The sequence below is a fragment of the Tasmannia lanceolata genome, unplaced genomic scaffold, assembly GCF_043159265.1.
Source record: "Tasmannia lanceolata isolate RefF3 unplaced genomic scaffold, GAP_Taslan_0.1 ptg000013l, whole genome shotgun sequence".
NCBI classification, from domain to species: domain Eukaryota; kingdom Viridiplantae; phylum Streptophyta; class Magnoliopsida; order Canellales; family Winteraceae; genus Tasmannia; species Tasmannia lanceolata.
In genome coordinates this window covers 50621010-50643214 of record NW_027518690.1, presented here as the reverse complement: position 1 = coordinate 50643214, position 22205 = coordinate 50621010, and the positions used below count along the sequence as shown (strand labels likewise).

The 22205-nt window shown below is 37.4% G+C and overlaps 2 protein-coding genes and 1 pseudogene across 7 annotated transcripts; 1 reads left to right on the top strand and 2 right to left on the bottom strand.

Moving 5' to 3' along the window:
• The first annotated feature begins 209 nt into the window (after positions 1-209).
• Positions 210-7989, top strand: LOC143889331 (protein NUCLEAR FUSION DEFECTIVE 6, mitochondrial-like). 5 transcript variants are annotated; one of them, XM_077393514.1, is made up of 4 exons: positions 210-431; positions 508-623; positions 1929-1964; positions 4533-4907. In XM_077393514.1, the coding sequence occupies exons 1-3, from the start codon at positions 304-306 to the stop codon at positions 1946-1948; spliced, it is 264 nt and encodes an 87-aa protein (XP_077249629.1). In that variant the 5' UTR covers positions 210-303; the 3' UTR covers positions 1949-1964; positions 4533-4907. The 5 variants fall into 5 exon arrangements, with proteins under 5 accessions (XP_077249629.1, XP_077249630.1, XP_077249631.1 ...); XM_077393515.1 differs by lacking the exons at positions 1929-1964; positions 4533-4907 and adding an exon at positions 7798-7989; XM_077393516.1 differs by lacking the exons at positions 1929-1964; positions 4533-4907 and adding an exon at positions 5667-6305.
• A 1559-nt stretch (positions 7990-9548) lies between these two features.
• LOC143889330 (uncharacterized protein At4g28440-like) lies at positions 9549-11377 on the bottom strand. Its single transcript, XM_077393510.1, has 2 exons — positions 11007-11377; positions 9549-10149 (listed from the first exon to the last, which is right to left on the bottom strand). Exons 1-2 carry the CDS (start codon positions 11236-11238, stop codon positions 9959-9961), a joined length of 423 nt encoding a protein of 140 aa, XP_077249625.1. The 5' UTR covers positions 11239-11377; the 3' UTR covers positions 9549-9958.
• Positions 11378-12981: 1604 nt separating this feature from the next.
• On the bottom strand, positions 12982-20077 carry LOC143891360 (conserved oligomeric Golgi complex subunit 3-like; annotated as a pseudogene). Its single transcript, XR_013255292.1, has 13 exons — positions 20070-20077; positions 19496-19600; positions 18990-19209; positions 18395-18478; positions 16575-16691; positions 16422-16454; positions 15858-15944; positions 15679-15741; positions 14927-15044; positions 14437-14529; positions 14086-14222; positions 13731-13820; positions 12982-13069 (listed from the first exon to the last, which is right to left on the bottom strand). The product of XR_013255292.1 is annotated as a conserved oligomeric Golgi complex subunit 3-like (transcript).
• Positions 20078-22205: the final 2128 nt, after the last annotated feature.

The following is a 22205-nucleotide window of genomic DNA, read 5'->3' as shown; positions in this document are numbered from 1 at the left end:
TTCCCTCGAAGTGGATCAAGAGGCCGATCCTCCATCTAAGAAGATCAAAATGGTTACGAACCGAATTGGGATCTTAACATGGAGGGGGCTTAAAGGCCTTTCGTATTTTGGGGTTTTATAATCGATTTTGAGACCAATAACCAGCTTTGGACTCAAAATCTATTCTTAGAGTCCAAAACGATTAGTAGGGTTTTACTTGTGTGTTTTAAATTTGCCTTTGTTCTCCCCACAAACCCCAAACTCTCTTCTTCTTCTTCTTCCCGTCTACCTTTTTCCCTCCTCTCCATTTCTCCTCCTCCTTCCATGGCCACCAGGTCTATTTTCCGGTCAGCCTCATTCCGCAATGCAGCGTCACGACTCGCCACAGAAGCCAAAGCCTCTCGCTCCCCATCCTTCCGTCTCTCCAAACAAAAGCCCCCTCGATTTCTCAGGTACTAACATCACCCCCTTTCTAAATTATTTCTAGGGTTTTGTTCATGAATCTTTCCTCTCCTCCTGTATTTTTAGGGTTCCCGTCGAGACGAGTTTCTGCGTGGAGTCTCTGCTGCCATTGCACAGCGCCACTGCTTCTGCCCTTCTTACTTCGATGCTTTCTCTTCGGGGTTACGGTTGGCTTTCTGAAGGTATTCCCGTTCAATACTTTCGATTTTTTAGCTTTGTTGCACCCATTATTTATGCAATTGTGTGGTCTTAGACTCTTGATGATTTGGATTTTATAATTCTTGATTCTTATCACGGTTAATAAATTCTTAGATGCCACTTTACATTGTATTGTGTATGATATTGATTGATTGTGTCTGCTGTCTGCATCGCAGTTCATACTTCATAGCAGTTGATGATTGATGTGTGATACAGTTGAACTTACAACTTACATCTACAAATCATCAAAACAACATTAAATTGATTTAATTCTATTTAACGTTATAAATATAATGGCTTGATGACAATATAATTAAAAATTATCAAACCATGACAACTAAAATTTTCAAGTTAATCTAACTTTTTATATGTATATTAATTTGTTTTCATATTATTATTATTATTTTGTCTTGCTGGAATGACTCCTGAAATATTTTCTGAAACAAAATTCAATCACAATGTGATTTGATTTGGCCCAACCAAAGTCATGCACTGAGACCAAGTCTTTTGTCCTTGTCTCAGATAGCTGATGCCTCAGATAAGTCTATTTCATCCCTTCCCCAAGTAGATGGGTTTCCTTTTTATATGTGACATCTGCATCCACCTTAGTCTACCCATTTCTTCAGAGGCCTGATTAAATAAACTTACATTTAAGAAATGTAAATTGGGTATTTTTTCTCAGTAGTCATTCCTTTCTTTCTTTTTTCTTCTCAAGCTTTTTGTGTCTATTTGTAACCCAAAAGTTGACGTTTTGTTGCATCATTCTTGAGCCAATGTTCTCTTCGTAATTTTTGGACTTACATCAAATTTGGAGGAGATTTACTCAAAATGGTTCCTCGGGCCCATAGGGATGGCAGTTCTGTAATGATATGTTGGCAACCATTGGGTTCCCTTTGTCGCTTTTGAAATTCGACCAATTTTGCAAGAGCTCGTGATTTTATTTGTTGCCCTGTCATTCTTTTTTTAATGTTCATTCTTTATTTTTCTAATTAGTTTGTTTTTTTTCTTGTAAGAATAGAAAAGTTAATGGAGTTTTAATGGACATAAATCTTAATATGGTGGGTAGATTAGTGGCTGCATGTGATGTACACAAATTACTTATTACAATTATTGTAGTCTCAAGATATGGAGGTATTGGATCTCAATTCTCAATTCAAGTTCAGTGGCACATAATTAGTTCTTTCTACTATGTGTTCTTTCTCCATTCATCTTGGTCAACCTATCATTCTCCATTTCCTCTTTCCTTTTATTGTTTTGATAGAAGAGTGCACTCTTTTTTCCTCTTGTAGGCTGCGATGAAACTAGATGAAGATCAAGCAGACAAGGTGGAATAACTTGGCTTTTTTTTTCCTTATTAAGCTTTTAGTGTCTTAGTGAATTGTCTCACCCATAGATTAGGTGAGAAAGGAACAATTTTTTAAAGAAGATATGAATACCATGTAATGAGTGTTCACAGCGATTTGAATGTCCAATGAAGTTTGTTCTGTCACTTGAATATTTTTGAAGTTCATTCTCATTATTCATCTCATGCTTTTCAAGGGATTGTGTTTGTATTTTGGTCAACAACCTTTTTTATATGCATTGCATCTTATTGCTTTTTTTTTAATGTTTGAGGGTTCCTCATATTTGTGACATATTACAAGATAATTTTGAAGAAAATGCTGAGGGTTGAGCGATCAACATTATGTTTGGATTCCACTAAGATATGGATTCTAGTATGATGACATTAGATCAATGTTGACAATGCATATGCTGGACCGAGCTTGCCTGTCTGCATCAGCTGCTAGGTCCAGGAATGGTACAATGTGACGCCGTGACGGTGCTGCTATGCCCGTTGCACTGTAAAATATGTAATGACATTAAATACAGTTCTTTAGTCATTTATTAGATTTGTTGACCATATCTTCTTTTTTTTTTTTGAATGGTAACTGATTTCAGACCATATCTGTGTATATACTATATAACTATGTATTAGTTTTTAACCTTCAAGCTTTTAAGTTTTAACAAGTTATGTCTACTCATGATTTATTGGATTTAGTGCTTCCCTATTCATCGTCGTCAACAACATTTAACTTCATTTTGATACTATACTGCTATGCAGTTCTTATGTTAAATTTTGTTTCTCATAGCTTTTACTAGAGGCCTATTGCAGTCCATAATAGAAAATACAATACAACTCAACTCAACTCAACTCAACTAAGCCTTTGTCCCAAACTAGTTGTCCCAAACTAGTTGGGGTTGGCGAATGAATCCTCTGGAAAATTTTCATGAAGAGGGGGAAAGGATCTACCCGGTTCAAAATGACTAAGTCTAATCCTGACACTAGTTGGGTTCATCTACATGGATCATTTTCTTCCATTCTATCCTATCCAAGGTCATGTCATATATTATGTTCCTAGTTCTCAAGTCTTTTCCTCACTGTTTCTACCCAAGTTGTTTTCGGTCTGCCCCTACATCTTTTTACTCCAACTTGGCACAAGTCACTTCTTCTCACAGGAGCATCCAAAGGCCTACATTGGATATGCCCAAACCATCTTAAATGGTGCTCTCTCATCTTCCCCTCAATTGGTGCCACCGCAACCTTTTTTTTATAGAAATATACAGTAATCTCAATAAAAATTAAGGAACTTTAATAATGAGGAACCATTCGTGCCTCGACTTGTACCTACCAAAAGGTTCATATGGATACTTGTAAAGTTCAAAAAATTCATAATTCATATAAATTAAAAACAACCAGGCCTTGAATTTTAGTTTGGGTGGACCCTTGTAGGTCCATCTGATGATGCCATGTTGATGTTATCAAGATGGGTATTTTGGGCCTTCTTTTTCTTCCTGTTTTGTGTCTTCGATGTAGAGGGACTTCAAGTTTACGTGAGTTGTAGGTGCTTACTACTTAATAGGGACAAAAGGGAGAAGGTTGTGAAGGTGGCCGGTCGTATGAATGGAGGACTGACTGCCCCGCGTTTTCACGAGCATTGGCTGGATCTGGGCTGCCCATTGAGAACTTGAGCTGCATCATGCGTACCTCTTAAAAGAACATACCCTCGAGTGCACCAACGATTGCAAAGAATAGGCTCAATGGGGAATCTTTGGAATAACGAGAGGCTACGTAGGGAACATGGCTGACCAAGCTCCTTTTTCTAACGGTTGAAAAAAAAAAGGAATAAATCGGGCAGTTGAGTGGAAGTGCAAGCACCCCATCCCATCTGGAGAATGAGATGATTGACTGAGAACTACCATCTCTGATCAGAGGGAGGAAGCTTGTTCCCCTTCCTGTTCTCTCCCTTGAATTCCAGTCATCATACATTTCTATTGCTTTATTGTTGATTTTCATCAACTCGTCAGCATTGGCTCTTGATGCTTCTGCTAAGGGTTTCATTGCATGTGGTATTGAGTAATTGAATTGACATTGTGGTTGATGACCGTCAGTCAAGGATGTGCTTGACTTTATCGGTTCATCTTTCTTACTTATTTGGCTTCTTCTTCAATCTTATGAAAGCTCAATCATGTATGCACTATCACCCTTTTCTTCGGAACTATACAGAGGCCCAATCTTCCTTGCACCAAGCTTATCATACTTTTTTTTTTAATGGTAAAAGCTTATCATACTTAGCGGTGTATATCTTTCTTTGCAAATCATGAAGATGGAGATTGATACTTCCCGCATCCCTATCCTTGGGAAGTTGATTTTAATTTTTTGGTCACATGTGCTCACATAGAGTTCATTTGCTTTAAGCTGGGGCAAAAACATGACTTTTCATTTGGAGAAGTTATACTGAACTCCTACGGATAACTGAGCTCTGTCATGAATATTTTATGTAAATCAAACTAGCTATTTCTCTAAAAATGGATGTTAATATGATCACTAAAGGTGGTTTGCTGTATTTAATCAGCTGCCAATGATGACGTATGATGAATATCAAGTGGATTCAAGCAAAGCTTCAAGTGCCTAATTCCCTGCATTTCACGACACTGAAGCTTGATAAGTTAGGGCAAGTGTTAAGTGAGCTGCGAGACAACCAAGTGGGTTTTTCTAGAGCTTCCTACCTAGATAAACTTTTAAATATTCTACCAGTTGCTCACTAGTTTGTGTGAATTCTTCTGATGTTTTTTTGGTTCCATGTGAAGTCTAAAGAGATTCGATGTAGGTGCTCTAAGGTAGGTATTTATCTGCAATTATCATCTTAGGCTGATCAATGATAAATGCTCTTGTAATAAAAGTTTGATTGATGGGACTGAATCAGAATAATGAGGTATGTTATTGTTAATTGTTGTTTCAACTATTGTGACATGGGGAAAATAGCACTAGAAAATGGATTTTTCATAGGAGTGATCAATTGATTTCATATTGAACTGTATGTGACAAATTGAAAAGCCTGATAGTGTCCTCGATGTGACTTGGACTCTTGACTCAGATTAAGACCTTGCTGCATCAGACCATTAGGTGGAGACATGGCTTATGGTCACTTTTGGCTTTTGGTAGCTCATTTTGTTGGTCATATGAACACCTAAAGGCTTTGTGCTCAAGTAACCATAATCCTGCATACTTGCCTTGAGCCAGGTTATCATACAAGTCAGACTGACTTCAGTCGATTTGAATCCAACTTGCTAAGTTAGGCCGACTTTCATAGTTCGTTGTATTTATTATATTATAATATGTAAATGCTTTAATATCAGTTGCGTTGATTGAATATAGTTACCATTCAAAAAAATAATAGTTACATTTCTTGTATTATATGTTAACGTGGGTTGATAATATAAAGTAAAATAGAGTGGATTGATAATATATATTTGAAATTATTTCTTTTGATACCACAAATATGAAACTAATGTAGTATGTCAGATAATTTGATCAATTCATCTTCAATTGAAATTAGATTGAGTATTCTAAGACTTGACTCAAGTCATTCCTTCATGTCAATCTCAGAGGTTCATACTTGGTGTGATCATGTCCTTAGACCATTAGTCCATGACACGAACACAGCAAACTTTCAGACACGTGCTAACTATCAATTTCTTGATTTTAGGTTGAACCAAAGAGGATATTGAAGTTACAATCTTGTTGCTCGTTGCCTCCATGTTTCTGGACTGGTATTTAAAATTTGAATGCATACCCATCTGAAATTGAGTCATCATCTTCTCCATCTATGTCGCCTGTTATAATGTTTCACCTGGGCTATCACTCTTTATTTGTATCAACGAGATTCTAATTGATATCATCACAAGAATACCTTCACCGGTGGAATAGCAGAAGAATCTCAACCGGAGGCACTCCCAATCAGTGGAGGTTGGGGATCTACATCCATGCAGTTAGTATTTAGGTATTTCGTTCCGACCATGTTTCCATTCATCTTCTATTTTGTTAATTTGCTTCCCATCATGCTTCTTTTGCTACCTTGGTTTTCTTGTTATTCCATCATTGTATAAATAGGCAGAAAACCTTGCAGCGCCAGAGAGATTTTATGGAAGAAGAAGGTGTACTCAAACTGGATAATAGTGTGGATTCAGCTTTCCTTCCTCTTGTGAACACTTTATTTAAAACAAGTAGGTGTGATATGATCGACTGTTGGATAGATAAAAAAACGCAACTGATTTCTCTAGGCTATAAGGAATTGATTAAGACAATCAGTTGGTATAAAGAATTAAAGATGATGAGTTTTAAACTCATATGGCAGTAGAAGCTTCTCAGAGTTGGGATATTTTTCCAATGGGTGTAGAAGGCATTCGTTCATGAAAATATCAAGATATTTGTATGTCTCATCCTCTTGTTTACAAGTCTTAGGCCGTTGATTGGTCTAAAAACCGAAGAAAGTGTACTAAAATGGGCTCTTGATTCTTTAATCTCGTAACTGTTGTAAGGTTTGGTACAAGTTGGTTTTGTTTAGGCCTAAAGTAGTCGTTATCATTTTTTAATAACCAAAAATGTGCCTGGGAGGTACCCGGTAATCTATAAAGGGGCATACCAAAACTTGACTGTGCATCTCAACTCAATAAGCTCAACTCAATTAAGCCTTTGTCCCAAACTAGTTGGAAAACTTGACTGTGCATGACTAGTTAAATTTATACTGGCTGTAACAATTCCTTTATCCAGTATCTGCCTTGATTTCTCTCACTCTCCTTGGTCTCTTAGCCTGAGTTCATAATTTGAATCTACTATGGATGAATTTACTGAAGTTGAAATCATAAATGTTTCCTGCTATTAACATGAATTAACTATTTGGGATGTGTGTGTACTTCAATATGTTCTGGATTAACTCAATGAGAATGAAACTTCAATGCATACTAGTCTTTTACCCTGGCAGTTCTATTTTAATTGACAAAATTGTTTTGCTGAAATGCCGAGAGTCTTGGATTCAATGTTTTTTTTCCCCTGGGGAGTCCCAAGGTCTCTACTTATAAACAAACAACATAATCTTAGAACCTAAAAATGTTTCTTGTTTGCTCCCATGTCTTGGACAAAATGGCTATTGAAGCGCATTTTTGCAAGAATGATTTACAAACTTTTCAGGTGTTTCAAAATAATTGGTGGCAAATTGCTCAAAAGACAGAAAAAATGTCATTTCTTTAACGATCCTTACTCCACTTGTAATCCCATACGGAAAAAAAAAAAAAAAAAAAACAAGCGTCCTTTTCACTTGGGGCTTGAGAAAATCAAAAGCAGATGTCAATGTCATGTTGTCAAAGTTGCCTTGAAAATATTCTTCAGATCCCTGGTTTCTGCTTAGGTCTCTTTTTGTGTTTCATCCTCTTTCTGCATATTAAAAACCTGTTTGCCATAGGATTGAGTTCAATATGACGCAGAGGCATCAGGATTCTGGCCTTGCCGATACAATGACTTCCAACTCCCCCATTCATTCATTCATTCATTCATGACTTGTTTTTTGTTTGTGTAAGTTTATAATCTCCTTCCATTTGTTGGAGTATTTGGATTGGTAACCGATTATGCATCCATCCCTTCTACTTCCTTTTAGTAGAATTTTACTTGTCAAACAAGAACGTGAGGCAACCATTTATGCTACATAGTGAAGCAATCAGAAACTGCATAGATTGAATGCTTGGATAATGGCTTGCTCTTAACTGATTATGCATGTTTTAATTTTCAATCCGCTCGGAGTCTTGTTTTCTAAATCGCTCGTGTATTTGACTCTTATATTGTAGATGGATGAGTCTAGTTTGTTGGAGGGCATTTGTATTTCACATGGATCTCTCTCTCTCATGGACATTTAGAGCTCCTTCTTGAGGCATGCTTCTCCATAATTTAAACATTTTATTTTAAACTATAAATGAGTTCAACTCTCTGGTTTATTGATCTTACTGTAAGATTGTACTTTCCCAAAGAAATTCTCTCATTGGATTGAGAAAACCTCTTTAATTTTCTTGTTAAGATAAATACTTTATTACTACAATGAATTAGCCTTACTGAGAGATTGAGAGATCGGAAAACTGATCTGTGATGCGGTCCCATCCCAAATGGACACACCATGTTTAAGAAGATAAAAGACCACAAAAATCAATGGTTTAGCTTTTCTTCATAGAACCCTGAATAATGCTTGGTAGATCAAGGGCCTAAGATCATCCAATCAAGATGTTCTCAATAGCATTTGGATAAACTTATGGTTGCCATTCAGATCAACTTATGGTTCTCAATCACAAACTAGGCAGAAATTGAGGCTTAATTTAATTGTACTTTACTTCAATACTCAAGGCCATCAGTAGGGCTGGTAAGAAGTAGAGCTGTGAGTAGGGATGCGACTGTGCTGGGTCGGGTTGAGGCCAATCCTAGCGCAACCGGAGGTAGCATTACCTCAACCCAAGCTTGGGTCAAGGAAGGCCAACACTAACCCAACCTTCCTCTATATCTGTCTAGCATCAGCCATTCATAAGAGGAATCAAGTATTAGAACCCAACCCCCTTTCCAAGTGTTTGCCCAAATAATTTCGCCAAAGAGGGTTTTCAATCCTCAGCACAAAGAGATTAAAATTCTTCACAAGAGAAATCAACTATCATTATCACAATCATTACCCAACAAAAACTAAGAGAAAAACACAAGTAGCACCCACTAAAAATACCTTCTTTTTTTTTTTTTTGAATGGCCGCTAGAAAAAACTAACCTTTAACGAACCTAGGCAGTAACCATAATACCTAAAGATAGGCAAATAGCACAAAAATGCATCAAAAACCAAAAGTATTCCCTTACAGATGTGCATCAAATTAGAGAATTTAGATGAAAACCTTACCTTTCAGTACTTACCATGGTTTGAAATTTCGGTTTCGTAATAAATTTCGAACCTAGCCGAAACTGAAATTTCAGCAAAAATCCTGAAATTTAGGCCAAAATTCAGTAAAGACTCACATGTCCAATTTTTAGGCTGAAATTTCAGTCGAAATTACAGCTGAAATTTGGGAAGGAAAGGAATAAAAAATTAATATTCATTTTCAAATTTCAACCGCCCGGGGGGAGGGGGGCATGCACAGAGTTGGAGTTGGGTTCTACAGCTGCAATATCGTTTTAGGCCAGTAACACCCGCTGTAGAATCAGGAACAACTATGGGGGCAGTCATCATGCTCAAGTCCCGCTCTTAACACCATCCACTTCACATGACAACCTATGTCAACCACCTATGGAAACATATACACACACTGTCAACCACCTATGGAAAAACACACACACACACGAACTGCACTACAATGTCTATTTTATGGGCGTTAATCGTGCAGAGATAAGTAAGGGTGCAATTTGGGTCGGGTCGGCTTGAACTTTTGCTAAAAAAATGAATTCGAATCAACTCGAACGCAACCAGATTTAATGCTAAAAGCTGAACCAAAATTCCCAAAAACCAGCCCTAGTTGCACCACTAACAAGAAGATAATCAGAACAATCAGATGCCTATATGACATGAAAACGTACATTAGTACTGGAAAAATATAAGTGATCATTAACATGGGCAATATCCTTAAAATATTAACTTTCCTTCTATTGATGTTAAACATTTCCCATGAGAACAGTAATACTTTAAGGCCAAATAGGAGAAGAAGAAAGTGAGAATGACCTTATAATATGCTGATCCTTTTTACAGCCAACCAACATTTTCTGCCAATGCTAAAACTAACCCTATTTCAGATTTTCATCACGAGGATATTTGGAAAAAGAAAAATTAATCAAGTTTCAGTGAGATTTTGTGTACCATCTTCAAAATGTTTTTTGCAAAAACTTTACCTCAACAGCAGTTTCACAATCAAAGGGGGAAAATAAACTAACAAACCAGCTTTGAACTTCCTTCTTCACATCTCAATATAATATCTGCAAACAGATCCTTGGTCACTCTGCCACTACGTTTACCAATTCATACTCAACTAGAGATAAATTGTTATCCTCTTTCACAATGAACTCAGCAGGTTCAGTGACCTCGACTCGGCCCCACTTGTCAACTGCCAGCCTCATTGACCCTTTAAACATGTCAATCTTTGCATTTCGCAATATCACAGTAGTATCTGGCTTCATCATGTCAACTGCAGAGAAGACAAAGCCATCATCACAATCAAAGAAATTGAAAAATGAAAAATCTAACAGAAGATGTGATCGGATCGGATCGGCTTCATATAGCTAAGGTTCAAATGTTCTTCTTGACCAAAATTCTTGCATTGAGCAGCAATCCAGAATTCCTAACATCTTCAATAGTTCTTTTACAACAAAAAAGAAAAAAGAAAAACCCAACTGATCCTGATCTAACTACATTAACACTTGCAATATTCCATCATATACCAAAAGAACATGAACTAAATTATGGATTCCTAGTGACAAGCAATATAAGCATCCCGGCCACTTCTAGAAAAAAAAAAAAAAACATAACTGTTAAGTCCCTCCTATTTCCCAACATTTGCTCATAAGGAAAAACAATCCACATCAAAAGAACTGCTACCTACTGTGAATGTAACATATATAAAATAATTCCATCACTCAATCAATTTGCATTCAAAAGAGGAAAAAAATGAAACCAGAATTTATATAGAAATCAGGTTTAGAAATTTTCATGGTTGAATAAATAAAACAGGATTCCATGGCTTTAGAACAGAACATGGGATTACACAAGTTTGTAACACAGCATTAGCTCAGGGATGGTAAGGTTACAAAGAAAAATGGAAGTGATTGGAGATGAGTTTAGCGGTAAGAAAAGGAAAATTGCTATTACGGTTCTAGGGTTCTTAGGGTCTCAGGATAGAGGGATTTCTACGGCTCGAAAAGAAAGCCAAGAATTAGGGTTTTAAAACGAAATAGGGTTTTAGAAGGATGTATATAATAATAAAGAAAGCCAAGAATTAGGGTTTTAAAACGAAAGCAGGTTTCAGAAGGATCTATATAATAATACCTTGATCGTTGCGCGCGGTAAAGATGATGGTTCCGGTCTCGTCTCCCACAAGACATTCGGCAATACGAGTGTGGCGGAGTTGGGCTCGGCCCTTCGGTAGGGCCACCGTCTTGGCGGTCACAATCTTGACCGTGAGAGTGTGACCGGTTGTTCCTGGTTTTAGCTGATCCACCTTCGTGAACACCGGCTTCTTCATCCCAGCTTTCCCCTCGCCTCGTTGCGTCGTCGCCATGACGTAAAAATTATGACAAACCCTAACCCTAGCAAAGAGCGAGACCGATAACTGTGGTAGAGTGAGCGATACCTTTTTTAACTATGAAAAAGACGGAATTTAGGGAAATCGTTAACTTTTATGCTTTTAGACTTAACGGTTGCTTCTCCACCCTTTCATAAAAGACTAAAAGTTAACGAAAACTGTTAAAGGGGCCGGGGGAGGGGAATAGCCATCAGAGGGGCGGGGAATTTATTATTGAATTTCTTTCGTCCGGCTACTTGTGGGTCCCGTTCCTCTCGGAAGGCGCGAGTCGTGCGAGAGAAGCCAGAGTGTAATACATGGTAAGGACGTAAGTTCAGACTTAATATTCAGACAGCCAATCATTTAACGCCACGTGTTCCTTAGCCTAATGGCTTTCACGGGAAAATAAGGTGGGTGACGGGGATGAACTCCACATGCTCCCATTCGCCTTTGTGGTGGGACCCAATTACCTCGCGAAAGACTGAACGCGTGCCCTCTAGCGTTTGGTTAATTTGAATATTTGATGATACTCCGGATATATTGGCCATTGACTGGAACCCATTATCACCATTAATTACCAATAAAAACTTCTAACTTCGAATTTTTACCGGCAAATCCAATGAATCGTTTTAATGACCACATACACAGCAAATAATCTTTTGGCCTCTAAATCTTTGTATCTCGTATTGGTTCAGTTCCCAGCATATTCGAATATAAATCTAGGGAAATGATTTCAGCACAACCATGTTTTGATACATGAACGCTCTCATAGCTTCTTGTTAAGTGTTTGATTGGCTCGTACGTGTTTTTTGGGAATAATAATAACCTTTCTCCGGCTCTTTAAATACTAAGAGACAAGCTAATGCGAGCATGTATCAAAACGATTTTGTGCTGAAATCATTTCCCTAAATCTAAGATAGATTATATTTTTCAAAGTAGGGGGGCCATCCTTAGGAGGAAATGTACATAATCAATGAGGTCGGGGGTTCGATCCCAGCTTACCTAGGAGGGAAAAAAATCCTCTGCATTTGAAAAGACAAAATGAGAGTATCTTCAAATTTCTGAGAAGATAATAAAAAATTTATCAACCACCAGAAGAACAAGATTACAAGGGCAGCATGCCCAAAAGCCAAAATGCCATTTGAGCAAAGACTAAATTGAAAGCAGCTCCACTTCAATTGTCAAAAGGAGAATAGTATCGCCACTTCGCCAGCCTTTTACTTTGAATGACAATTTCCATCATCCATTTCACTTTGCTTTTTCTCCGGAGGAATTAAATCGTAAAATTTCGGCATTATCAATCCAAAGCACTATTTTAGTTTTAAAAAAAAATTGCGGTTCTTTCTATTTGTGAACTTACCAACTTCTCCAAAAGCTTAAGCTTTTGGAGAAAGGCGTTATTTATCTTTTATACTTTAACACTTCCCCCGCACATGTGGCCCACTTGGCAAACACGTGGCACATGTGGTCCCACTTTGGGCCGACCATCGCATGTGGATTTTTTCTAACCGGGAGGTTTGAACTCGAGACCTTTTGCTCTGATACCATGTGAACTTACCAACTTCTCCAAAAACTTAAGCTGTTGGAGAAGGCTTTATTTATCTTTTATACTTTAACACTATTTTCTAAAATTCGAAAGAATAAAAATATTTCACTGGAAAGAAAATAATAATAACATACCATTGCAGGAAGTTTAACCTATAAGAGGCTGTCTAATTGAGCTTGCAGATCCTATGGTGCCACCATGCCAATGTTCTAAATTTCTTCAGGGGAATATTCGGATTTTATCAAGGACTCTACTTGCAAATGAGCCTCCACAATATTCGTCCTGAAAAAATAAAAATCGATTGTTAATACACTTTACCTGCATGAAAGCGTGTATGGATTTTCCTATGGTATAGATAGGGGAGCAACTTGGGTCGGGCTCAACCCGAACCCGACGGTTTCAATCCAATTTCGGCTCGTGTTGAGTTGGCATTTCCTTGGGTGGGGAAAAGGCAACGTGATTTAATTTCGGGTAGGGTTAGGGTTGAGGCCTTGGGCAACCCGACCCGAACATGACCTCCGTTCGCTAATTTTACCGTGATTTTCAAAATCTTAAGAGTTTTTTTTTTTTTTTTTTTTTTGCCCTAGGCTAACCCGAACCCAACCTGACTCAACCTGTCTCAATTTGGAAAAAACAAGTTAAATGGGTCAGGTTAAGGCTGAGAGATTTAGAGGTGGCAAGGCTCAGGTTAGGGTTGAGGGAATGTTATCTCAGGTTGGGCTAGGGTTGGCCTCAACCAGACCCAACCCAGCCCAAGTTCCACTCCTAGGTATAGAGGTGCCATTTTCCTCCATCTCACATCCCAGCATTTAAAATTTACTTGTTTCCAATAAATAGAACTGGATTAAATATTACCGTACCTTAGTGTTTAATAGGTTAAGGGAACATGGCTAAAATTTTAAATACTCCATTGAACTTATAAGGTAGACATAGAGTAACCTACTTGATTGGTTTGAACAGAATTGTCCTGGTCGACGGGTTCTGTAGATAAAGTTTCATTTGTCCCATCACTTTCGGCAACTCTTGCTGAACTCTTGCTGAATAGCAGCATTGACCTGTTCCGGTAATGCATACGACATGTAGTCATTAGGCATAAGACATGCAACAATTAAAATGGAAATAACATGTGATGAATTGACACAAGAAACCCCATACATTCAGTTCCTTTGGTGATACTTACAGATATTTACCCACTGATTATTCATAATTATGGGTGAAAAACAATATATACCACTGGCACTGTACTTTTTTTTTTTTAATTGCTCCACTGGTATTGTAGCTATAACCTAAATAACTACAGATTGCATACCTTTTGAACAAGCTCAGCCACTTTATCTGGAGCAGCAAATGCTTGATTTCTGAGTGGCCTTGCCAAAACAGAGTCTACTTTCTGATCTTGACCGCCCGAAGACAAAGCAAGCTTTACAGCCGTTACCTATGCAACAATTTTTGAGGATAGACTTGTTAAAAAACTTATAAATTTTCAATAACAGTGCTGGCTAACATGTTGAAATAACTTCCTGATAGAAGATATTCAGAATTCATAATTTATGCAGATGAGAGTGGTTGATTCTATTTATTGATTTCAACTAAGAACTTGCGATTGAGGATCCCTTTTTATTTGAAAATGAGAAGAGTGAGCAGACTACCTTGGTCACAAATGATAGCATTGGATCCCCAACTAACTTTGTGACTGACATTATGAATTCTTCGCAAGTGGCTTTGAGGCTTTTCTCTAGTTCCTGTAAACTCAAACACAACCCACAAATTATAATTTCAAAAACAATAAAAAGAAAACCACTTCTTTATTGCAGCTGCCTAAAATGAACTGGCGGAAAGAATAGGAAATAGTTCAGAATCTGAAACAGGAAACACATCCTGGTCGGGATGACCTGGATTCACAGATGTTAGAAACATTGAGTAATCAAAAAAATTCCATGCTTGACTACCATATAAATGTTTATCTAGTCATCAGTTATAAGTTATAACAGAGTTGGAAAAAGTTGGAAAAATTATGCCATGATATCTGTCCAAGTTTCCAAGGCAAATGCTCTCAGAAATCATTAGAGGAAAGAAATTGAAAGAGCCACTGATGCTAGTAATGGAATGGAATTATGCAGAGGTATACCGAAACCGTACCTTCTTGGCATCTATTTGATTTTCCAAAACCCGGGGGGGATAGGGTTCTGGCCAATGATGTTGATCTTGACCAATCGAATAAGGAGCTTTGACCTCTGAGTATCCGTCTTAGATGATCCTGGCAATGTGCAACATAGAAGTCTGGTTATCTTTGTAGTCTCGAAAGACATCTTCAATTACTAAACAAACACATGAAGAAGTATTGCCATGATACTTCCTCTCAATCCAAAATCCATACAGACTTGTTCTCTATCCTACTTTAGTTTGTCCATATAGGCATCAAACTTGGGACATCCTTGAAGACTTTAGACAGAAAATCTTCTTCTTACGCCACCGGTCTGAATTCCGAATCTGGCAAAAGGCCTAGACACTACAGGTCCTAAATATCTTATTTACCTAAACCAGGCTACTGGAAAAAACTTTCCTCCAGTCAAGTCAGATTTATTTCCGTTGATATGAATAATGAATTGTTTCACAGTCAAATAACTCATGTTTCTCTCTGATGTGTTAAATAGTGTTTTGCTTTTTATGGAGTTTTTTAACTGTACAAGGATCTTGCGGTTCAAGTTCACATTACAAGAGTTATTGTCAAATAATGTAAGGTTCAATAGAAAGATGCGTAATGAGCATGTCACCAGGAAAAGCAACAGCCCATGTTGCACCTCAACTATGTTCACATAAGAGCATATGATTAACCAAATAACTGTAATAATAAATGGCGTGTCAAAGATAAATTCCACTCAGGTACTAACCAGCAAATGGGAGAAATCCAGCTCCTTGTGTGTGACAGAAAATTCAATATCAAATGGAGCAATCTGGAAGGCCGAACATTTGGAGCTTTTAGTAAAGTTTGCCTAATCACTTCCAAATTGCAAATAGAAAAAACTTCAATCCAATTCAAAAGAGTACTAAAAAGCGTGATACAGTTCACCTGCTCCCTTAAAATAAGTAGATGCTTGATAAGGAAAAGTTGTCCATCCATCAGAGATGATCGCTTTGCGATTAGTTTACTTGCTTTCTGTAGCAAAAAAGGAAAGAAAATGGAAATTATAGAAAACAGTGCACAAATGACCACCCAGCAGCATATCACTGCTGCTTATTCAGCTCCAACAGCCACTCTGCCTTGTATCTATGCACATGAGATGTGTGCGTCTGCAGTAGGGAGGAAATTTTCCCAGGGTCTTTGGTGTTGCAATTTTTATTAGTCAAATTTTATATTACGCATCAAAACAGGTCATCATTTTACTCACAACACAATGCATAATAACATTTGAAAAATCTGTAAACATCACAAGCACATAGAGATAAATTACATAGCATCTTTCCCGTCGGTAAGTTTAAACCAAACCCAAGAGTGAAATCAGATCATGAGACTAACAGCTCAACCTTCACCCACTCAAGCAGTACTTGGTGGCAGATCAATCCACTACTGACGTGAATAAGAGTTCTAAGGTTTTCCGTTTTCCATTTTTGAAATAGGTGCTAGCAAATTTACCTGGACGGATAATGAGCAAACTTCTACCGCTTCCTGGAATGGATAAGGAAGCAAACCAATTAACAGCAAATGCAGAAAAAGAGGGCAATAAAGCCCTATGTAATGAATAAGAGAGAATATTTAAGCATGACATCTATAAGAAAACCCACTTACCTGTCCTAAACCTGTAAAAACTGCTGATTCTAAACAACGATACAGCTTTGATAGACATGATAATGTTTTCTCCAATGGCGGGTACAAAGTCTTGAAAATGTCAGGGTTTTCATCAACCTATAGTTAGATTACAAAGAGAATATTACCACATCAGACTAAGAAAAGATTTAAGGACTCGGTGTAGTAGTAGAAAAACTCGAGTCACTTCGAGCTTCAGACACAATCAGAATTTTGAAATTCAATCTCAAACAGAATCTGGAACCATGATTTTAAATCTTCACCTTTTGTGAATTATGATTAGTAAGTTTATTAGTTGTGAATCTAGTGGTCTGTGATTACTAGTTGTGAATCTTGTGGTCTGTACACTTTATGATATGTTATATTATGTATGATTTTATATCATGTAAACTATGTAAAGCAAAAAGCTATGATTAAGCTGACACTTTGAATTTACAGCAAACACACATGTCCACACTCCTTTCGACACATGTAAACGTACCACTAGAACCATCAAACTTAATGTGGGCATGTCGGGATGCTAGTGTACAGTATTATTTATTATTGAAGATTGTGTTTAGCTCCTCTTTATCATTAATCCTCATTTTAATATCCCCCCCCCCCCCCCCCCCCCAAAAAAAAAAAAAAAAAAAACCAAAAAAAACAAACGACAAATGAACTCAACTCAACTCAACAAAGCCTTTGTCCCAAACTAGTTGGGGTCGGCTAACAAACGACAAATAAACGTTGTTCCAAAATTATATTCATTGTATCAGATTGATCTCTATTTCTCAATGCACATTGGAGGCGGAAGAAAACAATATTAATTCAATGAATGCATTGATATTTGATTATCTCATATTTCTTTGAGACTTACAGTTGCTCAATCCTAAGATTTATTAGTTTGTTAAATCAATATCATATTTTTTATTGTAAATTGTGATTAGTAGTCTGTAATTTCATAAGTACACATATGGGCGTGTCTCCATTTCTAGATTTTTAGGGTTAGCCATGTCGGACACTTCGACACACGAATCCATGTCCACAGAGCATAGGCAAAAAGTTTGCTTGATCAGGTATTCAACCAAGTCTAAAGTCAATTGGGACTCAGATACTAAGCGAGCTCCAGCTCAAAAACAATTCCAAGTCCTTATACTTTGGCCCTAAGGAGCACTTTCTTTTTCTATTCTTTCTCTTTTTTCCTTTTTTTGATCGGTAAGCTGGGATCGACCTGAGACCTCATGGTTGAGAAACAAAGCCTCAACCGGTGAGCTACAGGCCCAACCCTAAGGAGCACTTTCCTTCTATAGTAAGATCGATTAAGTACAAAACAACAATAAACATAGTTTTAGAGCTCCCCCGCATCATCGTGGATACCCCCAAGTCGACTCCCTTTTACCTTGGCCGTGTTCTGTGTTTTGCCGCCGTGTTTTGCCCTACAGAGTCAATAAAAATTCCTTTGACTCTCCCGAATTATGACCGCGTCAACCGATTACTCAGCCACATTCCACGCTGCATCCACATTTTTAAACACTGACTGCTTCCAACCAAGTGAAATTTACAAAGGTAGAAAGGAACAGAGGTTTCAAATCAGACTTAAATTGATCCAATTGTTTCAAAAATTATGAACACTAAATCAAGCCCCTAAGCTGATGGCAAGGGCTCTAGTAACATGCATGCATTCTAAAGAAGCTCAGTCAATGAACACACTCATTGGAGGTGAGGAGATAAGTATGAATGTCACAGCTAAAAAAAGAAAATTAATATAAAAATAACACGCGCTTTCCAGGGAGTAAGATTTTGTGCTAGCAATGATTACTCACAGTAGTTCCAGACATTGTCTCAGCAGATCGTTCCAGCTTTGCAGGGTAGTCCAAGTCTTCATCAAAGGGAAGGTAATTTGCTATCTAGAAGAAACAAAAGAATGCTTGAATTAAAATCTAAACAATTTGAAAACCAGTAATTTTCAAAATATTTTCTTTAGGCATGCAAGGAATAGCATATTAAAGCTTGTGAGACAAGAAAGTATATATGAGTAGAAAATGATGATTAAATGGATCAATAGACTGCAAAAAGGTATTGAGATGCTGTCTAGGCGATCAAGGTGAAGAAAGATTGCAAAGCCCGGGGGACCGAGATGGGAAAATAAAGAAATTGAAACAAAAGTGGATACAACCTATGTTCCCTTTGCTAAAGACACTAAACTAAATATCACCACCATAGCTACCAAATGACAATCTTTCTTCTGCGATAAAGTTATATTTTGAAAGAAATTGTGCCTGCAACAATAAAATGTCACAGAATATGATACCTTACTGTGCATCCAAACAAACCGGTTTTAATACAAAATTAAATATGAAAGAGAATAACACCACGATGGAAGAATTGATAATGAGAAATAAGTTCCCACACAAATACCTCATCACGAATATGTGTTCGAGCACGAAAAGTCAATCGTTCATGAACATCTGCCAAAATTCTCAGTAACGTGGGGCGTAATCCTGCTAGAGACTCACTCCGTCTACTAAGTTGTTCTCCCAAAACTTCAACTTTAAGAATATCAACAAGTTCACAAAGAGAATCAAGACTTGCTTCATGAATGAGTTTTGGGCGTAGTGTATCATATAAGTAAGTGCACCTGCAAAAACTAGTTAGCATGTGTAAACTTTGGTATATTGATATAAGTTAAACGTGGAAAGCTAAAAGGACTTCAAAGAGAGATCAACACTTGTACAAAAATTGGAAAAGGAAAGAAGCATAAGAGCCGAGTTGGGAGGTCAACCATGAATCTTGTTTTGTAGAGAAGATGACCCTTGTGAAGCATTTATGGAAAGCAATAAAAAAAAGTTAAGGGAAGAAAAAGAAAAAAATAACAATATAAGAGAGGAGCATCCTAGAGAGTCAATCACGCGTTTCTTTGATACCCAGAAACTTCATGTAGCAACATTGCAACTGTGTTCATGCTTTGATAGGGATTGTAAAAGCAGTATTTTACAGTTTCTGTGTCAACTATCAAGTCCATGCTGTATCTGGAAACCACAGCTACTTTATTTCATATGAGATAAATGTCCCAACTTGAATTTACTCCATTAAATTTCAGTTTATGAAAAAGTGCTGGTTTCTAATTCCATGGCAACTTTCACCAAAAAAGCAGTTGAACATAATCCACTTTCTTTTCTTTTTTTGAAAAGACAACAAATTTAATTGAACAAGATACAAACTAGAAATATACAAATAAAAATAGGACCTTACAAAAACGGTTGCCCATATACGTAGAATCTCTAGTAGCCCCAAGCTTTGATAATTTGTCTGCCACTTATTTGCCCGCCTAGGAACATGAAAAGAAGAAGAAGAAGAAGAAGAAAAGCAGTACAATCCGCACTAATCCCAATGGAAATCTCGTTGATGATATTAACCAACCACCTGCACTATTCTTGAGGGCCCATCCTCGTTGAGTCCCCTTGTAAATCTCCCACCCATCTCCCTCAATGCACTAACCTCAGCATCGTTAGAATCGGCGATACCAATAAGACCCGAGTATGCATAAATTAACCCCACCAAACTCACCACTAAAGATTCCTTTGTTTCCCATTGGTCATAGATTTCCCAGTGCGAATTTAATGGGGTTTGGAGGAGGCCGAGCCCATTTAACCACTTTGTTTTCATTGCTATCTTTCCAATCAAGATCTCTTTCTATTTTCTAAAAATACCAATGCCAATTTAATAATAAATTATTTATCAGCAAAATAATTCTAGCAAAAGAGGCCTCTTTGTCTTCGAATATTCATTGATTTTTCTCCAAACACGTACTCCAAATCAATGTTCATCTTTTGGACTCAGGCAAGAACTTGCCGCAATAAAAGAGAGTTAACTCGAGCGAGTCATTGCTTGAAGTGGTCAAATTTTCATTAACCTGGGCGAGTCAGAAGAGTTTTGATTGACTTGGAACGGAAAAACCTGGACTCGGATAAGAACTCAAACTCAATTGAGTCGGCGATTGAGATAGTTTTCAAACAGTGCTCCTAACGACCACATAAGGGACCATGGACCAAAGTATTCAACCAATATATTCCCAATGTAATGGCAATAGCCAAACCAAATTCTCCTTGCCATCTTACAGTCTATAAGTTGGATTGCCAATCCATATTCCTCTTTGCATATCACAATTCTATTTGCTAGTGTAACATTCCTCCTGTTCAATCTACTACCCATTGCATTGATTTAATACTAGGGTCCAGAAAAAAAAGCATGCACCCAACTACCTAAGGGTGCATGTTACTAATTCCATGTTTTAATATCTCCTTGATCATCTCTTTGATTATCTATTTGATTATTTGAGGGGAATCTTTGTGCTGCTCTCAAGCTCGGATCATCCGTTTTCATGGGCAGTGATCAAGCAGAGGAAGCTTCGGATGCAAAGGTTTTCTCCTCTTCTTTCTTTTCTTTTTTCTTTTCCTTTCAATTCATTTTATTCCCTGTTTTTCTCACCTGTGCAACGCACGGGGCTGCAACTAGTTATTAATGTATTGGGATACGTTAGGCAATTTTGCATAATACCATTTTGCGGCTCACATTTTCAGTAGAGAACAACCACACATGCTTATTTTTTTAGCATAGTTTGTCTTATTAATGCATGATATATGCTAAATGTGTTTTTTTCCTTATGGCATTTGTTTTATTTCCAATAGAAAATTTTTATTGTAAAAAAAATCAATAAAACATTTTTTGATTGAGAATTTTTTCATAGAAATCATTTTCTAAAATAAAAAAAAAAATGTCCTTCAAGGAAAATTGTGAACCATAGAAATTATTTTCCCAAACTAACAGTTTTCCTACTTTAATGGAAAAATGTACTAAACCTTGGATTTGGGGCTCACAATTTGCGTGGGCTCACAATCAGTTGTCACAATCTAGAACGATTATGAGCCCCAAACCAGCTAAAACCTACTAGTTTTATATTCTGAGTCCAATAACTGGTTTATTTTTATTTTTTTTGAATGGTACAAGTTCATTTTTCCCATCTCTCACCCCATTTTTTAACTCTATATTTGGCACATTGAACCACTCTTGATTGATCCATCGAGTCCAATAATTGGCATGGGCTCACAATTGGGCCTTGTTCTTTTGAGATTATGACAACCGATGGGGGGCTCACCCTCGGTTGTCATAATATAAAATGAACAGGGCCTTAGGGCATGTTCGGCAACACTTCTCATTCTCGCATAAAGAATCAGGCGGAAACTGAGTGATGAGAAACTTTAGAAACGATTATTTATCGCTCCAAGGAATCCTAATTTTTAGTTGAAAAAGTAGCGGAAAATTTTAGAAACAGACCTTAGCGGGCGCAGCAGAACAAGATTTTTGAGAAACACAACCTTTAGTTGTCACAACCTAGATTTTGAGAATCGGTCGTAAGGCATTTGTTTGTTTTCGATTTTGAGAACTGACTGAATCAAAAACTGATTATTTGGAATGCTGCCTCGGGTTGGGCTAGGGTTGGCCTCAACCTGATCCAACCCGACCCGAGTTTGGGATCAACCAAGTAGGTCCGCATAATGTTTTTCAACAAGATCAACGGTCTTGATTTCACATTGCCTGCCTTATAAGGACCCAAAGCTAGCCTTTTAAAAGTGA

Coding starts and splice junctions, on each gene's coding strand:
- LOC143889330 (XM_077393510.1), bottom strand. CDS start 11,238: ATGGCGACGACGCAACGAGGCGAGGGGAAAGCTGGGATGAAGAAGCCG. Junction 10,150..11,006: donor TACCGCGCGCAACGATCAAG/GTATTATTATAT, acceptor TCTTCTCTGCAG/TTGACATGATGAAGCCAGAT.
- LOC143889331 (XM_077393513.1), top strand. CDS start 304: ATGGCCACCAGGTCTATTTTCCGGTCAGCCTCATTCCGCAATGCAGCG. Junction 432..507: donor AAGCCCCCTCGATTTCTCAG/GTACTAACATCA, acceptor CTGTATTTTTAG/GGTTCCCGTCGAGACGAGTT. Junction 624..4,532: donor TTACGGTTGGCTTTCTGAAG/GTATTCCCGTTC, acceptor GTATTTAATCAG/CTGCCAATGATGACGTATGA.